This window comes from Pelophylax lessonae (genome assembly GCF_965119305.1).
Source record: "Pelophylax lessonae genome assembly, chromosome: 10".
NCBI classification, from domain to species: Eukaryota; Metazoa; Chordata; class Amphibia; order Anura; family Ranidae; genus Pelophylax; species Pelophylax lessonae.
In genome coordinates this window covers 25,206,617-25,223,475 of record NC_138777.1, presented here as the reverse complement: position 1 = coordinate 25,223,475, position 16,859 = coordinate 25,206,617, and the positions used below count along the sequence as shown (strand labels likewise).

Here is a 16,859-nt window from a genome sequence, read left to right as displayed (position 1 = left end):
CAAAATTTTTTAACATTTTAGGCCAATTTGTTTTCTGCTACATATGTTTGTTATAAGAAAAAAAATTGCAAAAAGTGTATTTTGATTGGTTTGCGCAAAAGTTATTGCGTTTATTAACTAAGGGAAAGATTTTTGTCATTTTTTTTAACGAGTAATGGCGGTGATCCGCGATTTTATTTTGCGGTACTGCGACATTGCAGCGAACAGATCGGACCCTTGACTGACATTTTTGACACTTTTGGGATTACCAGTGACATTACTGCAGTAATCAGTGCTATACATATCCACTGTTACTGTAAAATGACACTGGCAGTGAAGGGGTTAACTTTATTTGAGAGGGAGGGGTTAAGTGTGTCCCTAGGGGTGTGATTCTAACTGTGATTGGATTTTGCTGTGTGTGTAACAGCAGAGATCTACGGTCCTACATAGTAGGACCTTACGATCAGTGCTTTTACAAAGGGAAGACTGACAGGCGGCTTTGTTTACATTAGCCGCCTGCCTTTCTCCCGGTGTAACAGACGATCGCGAGTGACCGGCAGACATCGGGCCCGCCGGTCACTTGCGTGGTTGGGGGGGGGGGGGGTGAGCGAGCGGGAGCGTGCCTCCGGCAGCGCGCGCTCGCTCCCTAGAGCCTGACAGGCTAGTGACGTAGACCTATGTCACTTTGCCTGTGAGGGGCTGACTGCTGGCGTAAATCGTCGTTAGGCAGTCGGCAAGTGGTTAAAGTAATGATGGTCACTCGTTTTCCTGTACTTAGCTGCTTTTTTCTTGCCATAATACAAATTCTAACAATCTATTCAGTAGGACTATCAGCTGTGTATCCACCTGACTTCTGCACAACACAACTGATGGTCCCAACCCCATTTATAAGGCAAGAAATCACACTTATTAAACCTGACAGGGCACACCTGTGAAGTGAAAACCATTTCAGGTGACGACCTCTTGAAGTGTGACTCTACAATTTTCATAGTCATGAAAAATAAAGAAAACTCTTTGAATGAGAAGGTGTGTCCAAACTTTTTGTCTGCACTGTGTGTGTGTGTATATATATATATATATAGTCTGTACTGTATATATATATATATATATATATATATATATTGTCTGTACTGTGTGTATATATATATATATATATATATATATATATATATATATATATATATATATATATATATATATATATATATATATATATATATATATATAGTCTGTATTGTATATATATATATAGTCTGTACTATATATATATATATATATATATATATATATATATATAGTCTGTACTGTATATATATATATATATAGTCTGTACTGTGTGTGTGTGTGTATATATATATATATATATTGTATATATATATATATATTATATATAGTCTGTACTGTGTGTATATATATATATATATATATATATATATATATATATATATAGTCTGTACTGTGTGTATATATATATATATATATATATATATATATATATTGTCTGTACTGTGTGTATATATATATATATATATATATATATTGTCTGTATTGTATATATATATATATATATATATATATATATATATATATATATATATATATATATATATATATAGTCTGTACTGTGTATATATATATTGTCTGTACTGTATATATATATTATATGTGTGTGTGTGTTACGGAGGAAGATTTTTTTTTTTTCTTCTTTTTAGTTACCTGAAAAGTAAATGCATAATGTGCGGGTATGCATCGCATACTAGCACTTTATGTGACACTTACCTCCAAAAAAAGCCCGCGTTGTCCCTGATGGAGGCCACATCCATCTTCACCCTTCTTTCTTCCGGGTCCGTAGACTCCAGCTGTGCTACTGGCCGCGAGCCGTGTGACATCACTCCTGAGCCGCCGGTCACAGAGCTCTCAAGAAATGACACAGGTGGGCAGCCGTTCCTTCAGAGCGCATGTGCAGATAACGCCATCAGCGCAGTATACAGAAAATATCTCCTTAACGGTGCAAATTTACAAGATATTTACAGTACCTGAAGGCAAACCTTATTATATAATTATCTATAGGTACAAATACACACAAGGGGGGGGGGGGGGGGGTTACAACCTTTTTAGATCTCCATAAATAAAAAATATATATCTATATCATACACACACAGTATTTATCTTTTATATATACATTTATATAGCCAACAAATCAGTGTCTGTCCCTGGTCACGCACAACCATCTGAGGTATTCCAGTCACACAGGTACTTGTAGTCCCCCACACAAGCCATGCCCAGCCCCCATCATAATATCACCGTGCCCCGCCCTCTCTCTCTCACCCCATCTCCACTCCGAGGTGTGAAGTCTCCTCAGTCCGCCCTCCTGTACCCGGCTCCGTACAGTCCCCACCAATGACCTGACCAGCCTCCTGCAACCCAGTCTCAAGGAGGCCGCCATCTTCCCCCACCACCCGCAGGACCCTGACCGGGGCTGCCCCGCCGACTGCCTGAACAGATTTATCCCTCCACAGGGGCTGCCCGGAACTGTGCCGCTAAAAATAGCGTCACCTCCCCACACACCGACCGCTTTACCATCATTCACTAACACACCCAATGTGTCATTAACGTGTATTTATCACTGTAACTAATAGTACGAAATATGGGGTGTGGCAGCCCAGGGAGGAAGAAGAAGGCCTTCACCTGAGGCACTACAAGTCCCAGGAGACATCACTAAGAACCCGCTGGGACTTGTAGTTCAAAGAGCTGAACAGTGCAGGTAGACTGCAGGTGACAGCGGCAGCCATTTTTTTGGAGACCTGTCAGTATGAGTTTCTAATGAGGGAGTCACCGTAAAGATGGCAGCCAAAATGCAGACAATTTTTAAAAAACTACAAGAATTGTTGACTAGCATCTATGGAATGAAAGCAATAGCACATAGCTGGACATATAATCACCACAACATATATATATATATATATATAGATGTATAAATGTATCTATCTATATGTATGTATCTATATGTATGTATGTATATATCTATCTATCTATATATATATATATATATATATATATATATATATATATAGATAGATAGATGTATATACATATATATATATATACATCTATATATATCTAGCTATCCATATTTGTATATATATATATATATGTGTATATAGATAGATAGATGTATATGTCTAGCTATCTATATATAGATATATATATATATATATTATATATATATATATATATATATATATACACATACATATAGATAGATACATTTATATATATATATATATATATATATATATATATATATAGAGAGAGAGAGAGAGAGAGAGAGAGATAGATAGATAAATGTATATATCTATATCTATATATATATAGATATATAAATGTATCTATCTAGCTATCTATATGTATATGTGTATATATATATATATATATATATATATATATATATATATATATATATATATGTGTGTGTGTATAGATAGACAAAAAAAAAAAAAAGAAAACTACAAATTCCAGAAGCAGTCACCGATCTGCTGGGACTTGCAGAGTCTAATTGGCTGTGTCCCAAACTGTGTGGAGGTAAGGGACCATTTTCTTGAAGACCACTTTCCATTATATCCTATGAAGCAGACGCAGCAAAAATGGCTGCACACGCGGAGACATTTTTGTAATACAGTGCTTTTTATCTGCTGTTTTATACAGGACTACAGATGTTTGGGTGTTGTTATGTCATCATTGTGCTGCTCAGTCCTTCCATGAGGGTTGGATGGGAGGTTGGCTCCTCCTCGTCTGTTGCAGCAGCTGACTTCTCTCTCTATAGGCACACTGTACAGCACAATACAATATCAGGAAAACAACAAACAGCACAAGGAAGCATTCCACTGAACAGAGATTTTCATACAAAGAGAGTAAACAATTCCTGAGTCCAGCAAAGCACAATCCAGGGAGCCATGTACTACTGCAATGGGGAGAACTGCAACCAGACTGACAGCGCTAAGGTATTGTGATCCCTGTGTGCATCCCAGGAGGGTTATCACTTCTGTTATTACTTATTATGATTATTGTTGTTGTTATTATGTTTTTGGATTAAGTAAGGTGACTGCTGCGATCTATTTTTAGGAGAAAGGACACCCACGACACTTGATCCCAGAGCTGTGCCGGCAGTTCTATAATTTGGGATGGGTGACGGGGACCGGAGGCGGCATCAGCATGAAATACGGGTAAGATGTCCTCGATGTATATACTTTAATGCATACATTATGACATAAAGGGACTGGCTTGATTTTTTAAAATAATCTACTATTCAACTTGTAGGGATGGGCTCAGGCAAGTTGGGATCCGGAACCAAACCCACCTGAGCTATCTCGTCTTTACTGAGCCAATTATATTCAAACAAGGCGTATTCTTTTCTATACATTCATCTGTGGGGGTGGGGAATGCCTCCGCCACCTATGATTGGCTGTTGTCTTCGAAATCTTCCCAACGGGATTTCTGTAATCCCACCACGCCTGACCTCATTAAAGTGTTACTAAACCCACAACAGTAAAAATCAGTGTATATGCAGTAAAGCATGCTTGTTATACTCACTGTGGAACCTAAGGGACTAATCCTCTGCATTGCGTAAAAAGGCTGTTTTTCTGATCCTTCCCTTCTTCCAGTGTCCCCAATTAATCTCTGGATAGTACAGAGCCAGGGGACAAGCTGCACAAGCTCAGTTTGGTGTGTATTGCTAGACTTTATTTTTTTTCTTTGGGAGAGGGCATGGAATCAGCATAGGGCAAATCAGCACTGTCCAGAGGGTCAGGGGTCCAGCATCCTATAGGACAGCCACAGGAGAATGAAAGCTCCTCCTACAAGCTTTAACCAGACACTGATAGTAGTCACAAGACTGCTATATATTGCTGATGAGAAAAGGTATTTAGTAGTTTATATTTACTAAAATAATTGCATGTTCATGTTCTGTGGGAGACCAGATATAGTGACTGCAGGATCCTGGGGAGAGCAGATATAGTGACTGCAGGCTCCTGGGGAGACCAGATATAGTGACTGCAGGATCCTGGGGAGACCAGATATAGTGACTGCAGGCTCCTGGGGAGACCAGATATAGTGACTGCAGGCTCCTGGGGAGACCAGATATAGTGACTGCAGGCTCCTGGGGAGACCAGATATAGTGACTGCAGGATCCTGGGGAGACCAGATATAGTGACTGCAGGCTCCTGGGGAGACCAGATATAGTGACTGCAGGATCCTGGGGAGACCAGATATAGTGACTGCAGGATCCTGGGGAGACCAGATATAGTGACTGCAGGCTCCTGGGGAGAGCAGATATAGTGACTGCAGGCTCCTGGGGAGAGCAGATATAGTGACTGCAGGCTCCTGGGGAGAGCAGATATAGTGACTGCAGGATCATGGGGAGACCAGATATAGTGACTGCAGGATCCTGGGGAGACCAGATATAGTGACTGCAGGCTCCTGGGGAGACCAGATATAGTGACTGCAGGCTCCTGGGGAGACCAGATATAGTGACTGCAGGCTCCTGGGGAGAGCAGATATAGGGAATGCAGGATCCTGGGGAGACCAGATATAGTGACTGCAGGCTCCTGGGGAGACCAGATATAGTGACTGCAGGCTCCTGGGGAGACCAGATATACTGACTGCAGGATCCTGGGGAGAGCAGATATACTGACTGCAGGCTCCTGGGTTTAGTAACACTTTAAGTTGTCTCCATATTCTGTGATTGTATTAAAACTTTAAGGTTTTTCACCTTAATGCTCTCTATGCATTAAGGGGAAAAACCTTCTGTGCAGGCAGCAGCCCCCCCCCCTTTTTATTACCTGAGCCCAATTCGATCCAGTGATGTGCTTGAGAGCTCACTCTGCTTTTTCCCTCCTCATTGGGCCAGTTGATAGCAGCGGGAGCCATTGGCTGCCGCTGCTGTCAGTCAAATGGGGGGGGGGGGGGAGACAGTCAAATGTGTCAATAGCCGCAGACAGGGGAGCTCAGGAGCCTGCGCGCATGAGTGCCCCCATGGAAAGGGGGCTTTCTGTGGGGGGCATGTGCTGAAGAGGTGGGGCCTGGTGCACTGGCGGGGGACCACAGAAGAAGAGGATCGGGGCTGCTCTGTGCAAAAACATTGCACTGAGCAGGTAAGTATAGACATGTTTGTTATTTAAATTTTTTAAAAAGACAAAGGTTTAAAAACGTTAAATATATTGTATTTTACCTTTAGTTAGATTGGGAGGGGGGGGGGGGTGGTGTCAGTTTTCTTTTTTTCTCTCTTTTTTAATTCCCCTTTATTTTATCTGGTAATCCTGCCATGAACTCACTTCCTGTCCCAAGGTGACACCCATACTGAGCAGCATTGTGGCGCTAGGATAGGGAGTGTGTTAGGACTACATAACACTGTGTTATTACTACGTAACCCCTCCCTCTCTTATTCATAAAAGGGGGAGGTGTTTTGTAGTCATTAGAGATAGCAGGGAGCAATGCTGACTGTTAACACTGCGAAGGCAGAGAGCACAGAGAGATATCTGACAAGATTTCTGGCTGGATAAACTGCTATTTTTTTTTGCCCGTCACACAGATATAATAAAACATTTTGAACAATATATTAAAAGTGGAACTTTAGTTAGAAAATTAAGTTCTGCTAGATGACTTCAGGCTGGCCCCTTTTGCAGGGATAGCTATGTAAACCATTAGTAGTATACTGGGAAAAAAAAAACCCCTGCAAGACAAAGGCATAATGAGCTAGTATGCATCGCAGCCCCGACACGGACCCCCGGACATCGCTGTGGGAGCTGACATGATCCCTCGGCGTCTCTTCCGGGTTCGGCGGCTCCGACGCTGTGAGTGGCCGGAGCCGTGAGACGTCACTCCCGCGCATGCGTGCGGGGGATTAACTTTCCGGCAAGGAACTCTGAAGGTCCGCCAGACCTTCAGAGCGCATGCGCCGCTAGCGTCAGCGGCTGCATGCAGTGCAAATATCTCCTAAACCGTGCTGCCATTTTGCTGAAGCCCAGAGCACTTGGTAAGCAGTAAATCCTTAGGCCGTCAGCGGATTGGTCTCTACATTTTCAGTACATTACCGAAAAATAGAGAGCAACTGAGCATATGCAGGGTAAAAGTAAAAAAAATCGGTATACTGCCGCTTTAATACACTGTCTCACCCCCGCTCTGCACATGCTCAGTTGCTCTCTATTTTTCGGTACTGTACTGAAAATGTAGAGGCCAATCCGCTGACGGCCTAAGGATTTACTGCTTACCAGGTGCTCTGGGCTTCAGCAAAATGGCAGCCTCCAGACAGAAGAAACAGGAACAATGCTGGAGGCAATTTACAGCACACACTAATTTTGGTAGCATAATTATTAATGTGGAATGTATGCTCATTGCTAAAGAACATTCTTTTTATGTTATGGGTAAAGTTCCACTTTAACAGACCAAAAAGGAGCAAATAGGAAAACCTTTGTTAGAATTTACATACACGTTAACCCTGCCACCATATGTGTCATACATCAGTTGCTGGGGGTGGGGTTTAAACCTGATAAGCTGACTGCTGGCTGTCAGATGGAAGCAGCTAAGCAGTGCCTGATTGCTTTAACCCCCCCCCCCCCCGCCATGTTTTTCGGGTTCCACTCTCCCACCTGTGGGCCGGGGAACCCCAGGTAGAGGGCAGGGATACCAGGGAACGTCCAGTCATTCCCCTATTTAGCAGCCAGAAAGTAATGTGCATTTCATCACTTCCAGGTTCAAATGTCAATTTCCCAGGTCACTGTGGCTGAGGAAGAAGCTAATAAAGCGCAATCTGTGCTCCATTAGCTTCAATGGAGAACAGGTGAGGAATCATGGTTCTAATAGACCCTTGAATTAATGCAAAGCGTTCTCTTATTGAACAAGGTGGGGAGGTGACATCATGCTCACCACCTCATCCAATTAGGTAACGCTTGGCATTCGATTATAATATGGCACCCATGCCAAACAACCGGCCTCCTGTGTTCACAAAGCAGCAGGGCTGGGCTCTGCACGGGATCACTGGAAGCTATCAGATATCACTGGAGTAGTGATGTCTACTTACAACCCCCTCCATAGGCTTCAGTGCAAAGTTTCCAAATTTTAAAGCAAGATTTACAAATCATTTCATGAAAACGTTTGCTTTTTACTCACCTTTTTATTTTAATTATTGTCATTTATAAATTTTTTTTTTTTTCCTCCAGGGAGGAAATTTATATTGCACCGTCTGGTGTCCAGAAGGAAAGGATACAGGTATGATGAGTCTTCTTTATTCATCAATGGCCTTGTAGGTTGATCCTGATATTTCAGACTTGGTTCCCCCAGAACTGCTATATACTATTGGGTGGATGGCATTTGACATGAGAACGCATCAGCTGTTTAAAGCAGAAATCTAGCCAGACAGATGTCATGTAAAGCCAGATCACATGCTAATTTTTTTGTCATTTTGATCAGCCATTTTAACATTGCAGGAGCCCCTGCCAGAGGGCATAGCCAGGTCTCCTGCTTGCCTCCCCTTTAGGTGAGCAATGATGATTAACAAACTGCCCCCCTACCCCCAGACTGCTGATTGGAATCCGGACAGTAAAGGAGCATCAGCAACTCATAAAGTCATCACTCTGCTTCCTCTGCCCTCTCCTTCTGTCAGCAAGCTTCCTTTATTTATTTGAAAGCACAATGATGCAGCTTAAAGAGGTTGTAAACCCACTCTTAGAACGTTTACCTATAGGTAAGCCTTTAGTGCCGGTTCACATTTATGCGAATATACAGCGTGTTCCCGCATCGCATCCGCACCCCTGGCAGTTCACACTGCTATATGCAATACGCTGGGGGGGTGTCAATTAAAGGTTAACGACACCCCCAGATCAGATCGCATATCGCAGTGCGATCTGAAAGTTCGCACAGAATCGGATCGCACTAGTGTGAACCACCATGCGATCCGATTCTGCTGCGGACCAAAAAAAGGGTCCTGTGCGAGTTGGGTGCGATTGCGGTGCGAATTCAGTCATACAATCTGTATGGCTGAATTTGCACCGCACAGAGATCGCATGTAATTTTAAGAGCAGTGCGCTCCGAATTACATACATTGCACAAATGTGAACCGGCACTTAATTAGGCTTCCCTATAGGTACTGAAAATATCTCCTAAACTTGCGCCATGTAGCAGATATTTACATGTCATGCAGCGGATGACATTGGCGCATGCGCTCTGAAGAAACGGCCGCCCGTGCCCTTTCTTCATAGCTCTGTGCCGTGACCGGCGGCTCCCGTGCGCATGCGCGGGAGTGACGTCACGCGGTTCCCGGCCAGTAGCATAGCCGGAGTCTGCAGACAAGGAAGGAATACGGTTGAAGATGGATGCGGCCTCCAGCGGGGACGACGAGGGCTTAGTTTGCAGGTAAGTGTCACATAATGTGCTGGTATGCAATGCATACTAGCACATTATGCAGGGAAGAAAGAAAAAAAAGGAAGAGTTTACTTCCTCTTTAAGTGCCTCGCACTGTTGGCTCTCTCTTTCCTAGGTCATGGTACAGGCATGGCACAGGTCATGGTACAGGAGATGGTATAGGCATGGCACAGGTGGTGGTACAGGCATGGCACAGTATGTACAGGCATGGCACAGTATGTACAGGCATGGCACAGTAGGTATAGGCATGGCACAGTAGGTATAGGCATGGCACAGATGGTACAGGCATGGCACAGTATGTATAGGCATGGCACAGGAGATGCAGTGCTGCGGGCATGGTACAGGAGAATGTCCTGTACCATGCCCGCAGCACTGCATGAGGAAATGCAGGGGCTGCGGAGGAGTCTCACTTACCTGTCGGTGAGCCGCTTTCGATTTAAAAATCGTGCCGCCCGGTGCCAATACTACGTCGCCGCAAATGCGCCGCCGATGCTCGGGAAGCCCGAACACATTCGGCTATTCCCGGGCATGCGGCACATGCGCAGTGACACATCGGCGCCATTTTTAAAAATGCAGTGAAGCCAGTGGCTCGAGTATTATCCGAGGGGGGCATTTTCAGCATGAAAAAACATGCTGAAAAACTCGGCTTATACTCCAGTATATACAGTAACTGACGAATGTGGCAAGGTATGGGGTCCCCAGGGGGCCACCTCTACTGAGAATGGACACACACTGGGCCAGTTGTCTGTAGGTTGCAGGAGTGATTGTAGCAGGTTATGTCAGTGCACCTAAAGCATAACTGTTTTGTTAGTTTCAGATAGAGTGGAGACAGATTAGAACCCCTGTCAATTTTTATTACTGTCTATGCCCCTGTTAGGGATATTCACCCTCCCTATTTGTCCTGTTTATTATTAGAATTAAGAGTGAAAGTAGAAGAAAGTCCCAAATTTTGGGTTGTCCCCAGAAAAGTAATAGATGGGAAATCTTCCAATGGGGACTCTAGTTCTGGTAACCCAAGGAATTCTCTTAGTGTCCTTTCACGCGGGCTTTCCGCCTGGCGGGCTCCGTTTTGCTCAGTGGGGATCGATCCGCCGATCCATGCTGAGCAGGGGGGTGACCGCTGTGTCTCCACTCTCTGTGCAGAGACGGAGCTGTCAGATCCCCGCTCTCCTCTATGGGAGATTGGATGAAAACGGACCGCCTGTCCGTTTTCATCCGATCCACCAGCCGGATGGAAAATAGGGTTTCCATCCGTCCAGATTTCACAGACAGGATCGGATCGGATAGCCGCGGGTGTCAGTGGACATGTCACCACTGACATCCGCTTCTCCATAGGGGTGTATGGAGGATCTGATCAGGTCTGCCTAAAAAACTGACAGGCGGACTTGATTGGAAAGCTCGTGTGAAAGGGGCCTAAGAGCCGGTTCACACTATTACGACTTGCCAGGCGACTTGGTCAGCCTGACAAGTCGCGCACCGTCGGGTCCATTGAATAGTACAGGACCGGTTCTAATAGGAGCGACACAAGTCGCTCCGACTTAGAAAAAGGGTCCTGTACTACTTCGGGGCGACCTCGGAGCGACTTGCATAGACTTCCATTATGTGAAGTCCATGCAAGTCGCTCCGAAGTCGTGGTGCATGGTAATGCACAAGTCGCCCCCAAAGTAGTACAGAGTCGTTCCGCCCCAGTGTGAACCGGCTCTAAAAGGTTCTACCAATAAATTAACATTTTACAATAGCACTATAACATCGTGGTACAAAAATATTGTCAAAAATTATAGAACTTGACAATGATAGTCCAAATGATAATCATGGATCAATTACATTATGAAGTGAGAACAGTGGTGCCAGAAACGTATATATTTTCAAATCTAGAATATAAAAAAACACAGTTTTTTTATCTTAATGCATAGATTGCATCAAGATAAAAAAAAAAAAAACCTTCTGACTTTACAACCATTTTAATTTGCAGGGATTTATTCTCACTTCCTGTTTTGGCTATGGGGCAGGAGGTGAAGGGAAATTTCCCCAATGGGGCACAGATGGCAAAAAATGGACCAGCAGGGGTTATAACCCTCCCTTTCTCTATCTAAAATGAAAAAAAAGAAAAAAAAAGTTTTGCCTATAGTTTTACTTCAAGCTATCCATATAAAAATGGAAATTCGGCCGGTTTATCGGGGACGAGCTGAATTTCAATTGACTGCCCTGTTAGATTTTCCCTGCACAATCTGCTCTGCAGGCTATAGACTCCAGCACTGATTAGTGTATTCTGACAGTATGGACACTTCCTGCTGTCAGAATACAATTACTTAGTGGGAGGATTCCCCCATCCATCTCGAATGTGTGGATAGGGGAATGGAGTCAGTTTCTTTTTTTTAATGGAAGCTTCTGATTGAGAGAAAAATCTGACTAATGTATGGGGCTGCCTTAGCTGCAAAAAGCAGCTATCACTCAGGGACAGTAGTGAAGAGTCTTCGGTGTGCAGTAAGGCAGTGGTCCTCAACTCCGGTCCTCAGGGCACACTACCAGGCCAGATTTTAAGTATTACCTTGGGGAGATGCAGACTAGAGTACTGCAATCACTGAGCAGCAAATTATATCACCTGGGATGTGTTTCAGTTATTTTGTAAACCTGGCCTGTTAGTGGGCCCTGAAGACCAGGGTTGAGGACCACTGCAGTAAGGTATCAGCAAAGTATTGGTGACTCCTAAATTCTGTAATGATTCCTGCCCCCTAAATTCTGTATCCATCCCGATAGAAACACACATTATACTGGCTATGTATTTACCCCAATAGAGAACACACATTATACCAGTGTTTCTCAACTCCGGTCCTCGGGGCACACTAACAGGCCAGATTTTAAGTATTACCTTGAGGAGATGCAGACTAGAATACTGCAATCACTGAGCAGCAAATGATATCACCTGCAATGTATTTAAGTTCTCTTGCAAACCTGGCCTGTTAGTGTGCCCTGAGGACCGGAGTCGAGAAACCCTGCATTATACTGGCTATGTATTTACCCCAATAGAGAACTCACATTATACTGGCTAGCTCTGTGTGCCCCTTACTGGGGACTGCTAAGTAACATTCTTTAACCTCTTGGCGACCACCCACCGTAGTATTACTGCGGCAGGATGGCTCGGCTGCGCAAAATCACGTAGTACTACGTGATTTTGTGCACGAGGTCTCGGCGGCGTGCCGCCAGAGCCGCGCTCCCGCTGTGTATAGACACAGCGAGAGGCGGGCCGCAGGAGGAGCAGCGATTGCTGCCAGCCTCCCGCGATCGTCAGATAAACTGACAGAAGACCCGCCTGCTTATGTAAACAAAGCAGGCGAGTCTTCTGTCACACAGGCAGGGAGAGATCAGGAGATTCAGCTAAGCTGATATTCCGATCTCTCTCTCTGTGCCTGTCATAAACCCCCCCCCCCAAACACAGTTAGTAAGCACAATTTAGGCATACATTAACCTCTTTGATCACCCCCAGTGTTAACCCCTTCCCTGCCAGTGTCATTTATACAGTAACAGTGCATAATATTTAGCACTGATTACTGTATTAATGTCACTGGTCCCCAAAAAGTGTCAAAAATGTCAGTTAGGGGCCCCTAGCTGGAAGTGGTGGGGGAGAACTGACCCTGGCCTCGGGAGCCCCTGGTGGCCGGGGATGCCGCGAGCGGTCACGCGATAATCGGCGGCAGCACCTGTCCAGCGCAATGTCGCAGTCCCACTAAAAAAACGTTGATCGCCGCCATTACTAATAAAAACAAAAGAATAAATAAAAATTCCAAAAATCTATCCCATAGTTTTGTAAACGCTATAAATTTTGCGCAAACCAATTAAAATACGCTTTTTGGGATTTTTTTTTTACCAAAAATATGTAGCAGAATGCAAATTGCCCTAAACTGATAAAAAAATTTAGATTTTTAAAATATTTTTATTGGGAATGTTTTATAGCAGAAAGTAAAAAATATTGTGTTTTTTTTTTCAAAATTGTCCCTCTTTTTTTGTTTATAGCGCAAAATCTAAAATTCGCAGAGGTGATCAAATACCACCAAAATAAATCTCTATTTGTGGGAAAAAAAGGACATCAATTGTATTTGGCTACAGCTTCGCACGACTGCGCAATTTTTCATTAAAGTAACGCAGTGCCGAACCGCGAAAAATGGCCTGGTCATTAAGGGGGTAAAACCTTCCGGAGCTGAAGTGATTAAATTGGTTCCTTATTGAAAGCCTTCTTATCCCACATACAGAGCATTCGGAAAGTATTCACAACGCTTCACTTTTTCCACATTTTTTTATGTTACAGCCTTATTCCAAAATGGATTCAATTCATTATTTTCCTCGAAATTCTACAAAACATTCCCCATAATGACAACGTGAAAGAAGTTTGTGTAAAATCTTTGCAAATTTATAAAAAAAATTCCATTAGCCTTTGCTCAGTACTTTGTTGAAGCGCCTTTGGCACCAATTACAGCCTCGGGTCTCCTTGAGTATGATGCTACAAGCTTGGCAGTTTCTCCCATTCTTCTTTGCAGGACCTCTCAGGCTCCATCAGGTTGGATGGGGAGCGTCGGTTCACAGCCATTTTCAGATCTCTCCAGAGATATTCAATCGGGTTCAAGTCTGGGCTCTGGCTGGGCCACTGAAGGATATTCACAGAGTTGTCCTGTAGCCACTCCTTTGTTATCTTGGCTGTGTGCTTAGGGTCGTTGTCCTGTTGGAAGTTGAACCTTCAACCCAGTCTGAGGTCCAGAGCGTTCTGGAGCCGGTTTTCTTTAACCACTTGCCGAATAGTCACGTTGACTGTACTGCGGCAAAGTGGCTCGATTCCGTCCAGCGACGTATACCTACGTCGCTGGACTCCTCCCCTTGTGGGCGGCGCTCGCGCGCCGCCGGAGGCTCGCTCCCGCTGTTTTCAGTCACAGCAGGAGTCGGGCCAGGGGAGGAGCGGCGGCGATCGCCGCCGCTCTTCCCCGATCGTCGGGGAATCGAGTCTGGAGATCCGCCCGCTTGTGTAAACAAAGCGGCGGATCTCCTAAGTGACAAACAGTGACAGATTGCAGGGTTCAGCATAGCTGAACCTGCGATCTGTCCCTGTGTCACTCAGTCACCTCCCCCCACACACGTTAGTAAGCTCCAGGCACATATTAACCCCTCCCTCTCCAATAAAATTAACCTCTTCCCTGCCAGTGTCATTATTACAGTAACAGTGCATATTTATAGCACTGATTACTGTAGTAATGTCACTGGTACCCCCAAAAGTGTCAAAAATGTCAGTCAAGGGTCCGATCTGTCCGCCGCAATGTCGCAGTCTGGCAAAAAAAATCGCAGATCGCCGCCATTACTCGTTAAAAAAAAAAACACCAAAAATGACAGAAATCTTTCCCTTAGTTAGTAAACGCAATAACTTTTGCGCAAACCAATCAAAATACGCTTATTGTGATTTTTTTTTTTTACCAAACATAGGTAGCAGAAAACAAATTGGCCAAAAATTTTAAAAACATTTTGATTTTTACATTTTTTTTGGGGGGGGGGGGGGATTTCATATAAAAAAATGTGAAAAATATTGTTATTTTTTCAAAATTTACGCTCTTTTTTTTTTGTTGTTTATAGCGCAAAAAGTAAAAATTGCACAGGTGATCAAAAAAAAAAAAAGGACGTAAATTTTGTTTGGGTACGGCATCGCACGACCGCGCAATTGTCAGTTAAAGTCGCACAGTGCCAAATCGCAAAAAGTGGCCCAGACGTAAGACAGCAAAATCCTCCGGTGGTAAAGTGGTTAAAGCGGAGTTCCACTCGTTTTTGTGTTTATTAAAAGTCAGCAGCTACAAAAAGTGTAGTTGCTGACTTTTAATAAACACGCACTCACCTGTCCCACGATCCAGCGATGCAACCGCCTGAAGCCTCGCTCCTCTTCCTCTCCTATCGGCGGCGCTGGCGTCTCTAGTGTGGGCACTCGGCTGTGACAGCTTACAGCTGCGTGTCGTGAATGGCCAGGCAATCTTCTGGGACCTGTGACGTGTCCCAGAAGATTGCAGGGGGGGAGAGGGAGAGGAGAACTTCCACTCATGCCGCCTAGGTGGCCCGAGCGGAAGTGGGAGTGGGTACCTGTCAAATCTGGGTACCCGCTCCCCCCCCCCCTCCAAAAAAAAATGACATCACAAATGTTGCATGTCAGGGGGTCAGGAGTATATAAAGTGGAAGTTCCACTTTTGGGTGGAACTCCACTTTAAGGATGTCTCTGTACATTGCTGCATTCATCTTTCTCTCGATCCTGACTAGTCTCCCAGTTCCTGCCACTGAAAAACATCCCCACAGCATAATGCTGCCACCACCATGCTTCACTGTATGGATGGTATTGGCCAGGGGATGAGTGGTGCCTGGTTTCCTCCAAACCTGACTCTTGCCAGTCAGGCCAAAGAGTTCAATCTTTGTTTCATAATACCGGAGAACTTTGTTTCTCATGGTCTGAGAGTCCTTTAGGTGCCTTTTGTCAAACTCCAGGCGGGCTGTCATGTGCCTTTTTACTGAGGAGTGGCTTCCGTCCGGTCACTCTACCATAGAGGCCTGATTGGTGGAGAGCTGCAGAGATGGTTGTTCTTCTGGAAGGTTCTACTCTCCCCACAGAGAAAAGCTGGATCTCTGTCAGAGTGACCATTGTGTTCTTGGTCACCTCCCTGACTAAGGCCCTTCGCCCCCGATCGCTCAGTTTGGCTGGGCAGCACGCTCTAGGAAGAGTCCTGGTGGTTCCAAACTTCTTCCATTTATAGATGATGGAGGTCACTGTGCTCATGGGAACCTTCGATGCTGCAGACATTTTTCTGTACCCTTCCCCAGATCTGTGCCTCGATACAATCCTATCTCGGAGGTCTACAGACAATTTCTTGGACTTCATAGCTTAGTTTGTGCTCTGACATGCACTGTTAACTGTGGAATCCTATATAGACAGGTGTGTGCCTTTCCAAATCATATCCAATCAACAGAATTTACCACAGGTGGACTCCAAACAAGTTGTAGAAACATCTCAAGGATGATCAGTGGAAACGGGATGCACCTGAGCTCAATTTTGAGTGTTCTGGCAAGGGCTGTGAATACTTCTGTACATGGGATTTTTTTTGTTTTTTATTTTTAATAAAGGTTTCAAACAAACTTCTTTCACGTTGTCATTATGGAGTATTGTTTGTAGAATTTTGAGAAAAAAAAAATTTTAATCCATTTTGGAATAAGGCTGTAACATAACAAAATGTGAAAAAAGTGAAGCGCTGTGAATACTTTCCGGATGCGCTGTACGCACTTAAGGGGCAATTGAGGGATTTTAAATGGCCCTTAAATAATTAAACCTAAGAGCCCTTAAAAACCGGAACCTTCTAATGGCTTTGGTAGGAAAGATATACCTCCTCCCATTTTGTTAACACTTTGTTACTAAATGCTCATATTTCTGACCTAAGGACTAAACCTTTCCCTTAAGC

The 16,859-nt window shown here is 44.1% G+C and overlaps 2 protein-coding genes across 2 annotated transcripts in view; one reads left to right on the top strand and one right to left on the bottom strand.

Moving 5' to 3' along the window:
• PDHX (pyruvate dehydrogenase complex component X) overlaps nt 1-2,464 on the bottom strand; it is a 188,252-nt gene extending 185,788 nt beyond the window's left edge. Inside the window, exon 1 of the mRNA XM_082270155.1 lies at nt 2,308-2,464. Within this exon, the coding sequence (XP_082126281.1) occupies nt 2,308-2,425 (118 nt within the window). The 5' untranslated portion in view covers nt 2,426-2,464. The remainder of the gene's footprint in view (nt 1-2,307) is intronic.
• A 1,255-nt stretch (nt 2,465-3,719) lies between these two features.
• APIP (APAF1 interacting protein) overlaps nt 3,720-16,859 on the top strand; it is a 42,501-nt gene continuing 29,361 nt past the window's right edge. Inside the window, exons 1-3 of the mRNA XM_082270875.1 lie at nt 3,720-3,980; nt 4,102-4,202; nt 8,193-8,241. Coding sequence (XP_082127001.1) covers nt 3,933-3,980; nt 4,102-4,202; nt 8,193-8,241 — 198 coding nt within the window. The 5' untranslated portion in view covers nt 3,720-3,932. The remainder of the gene's footprint in view (nt 3,981-4,101; nt 4,203-8,192; nt 8,242-16,859) is intronic.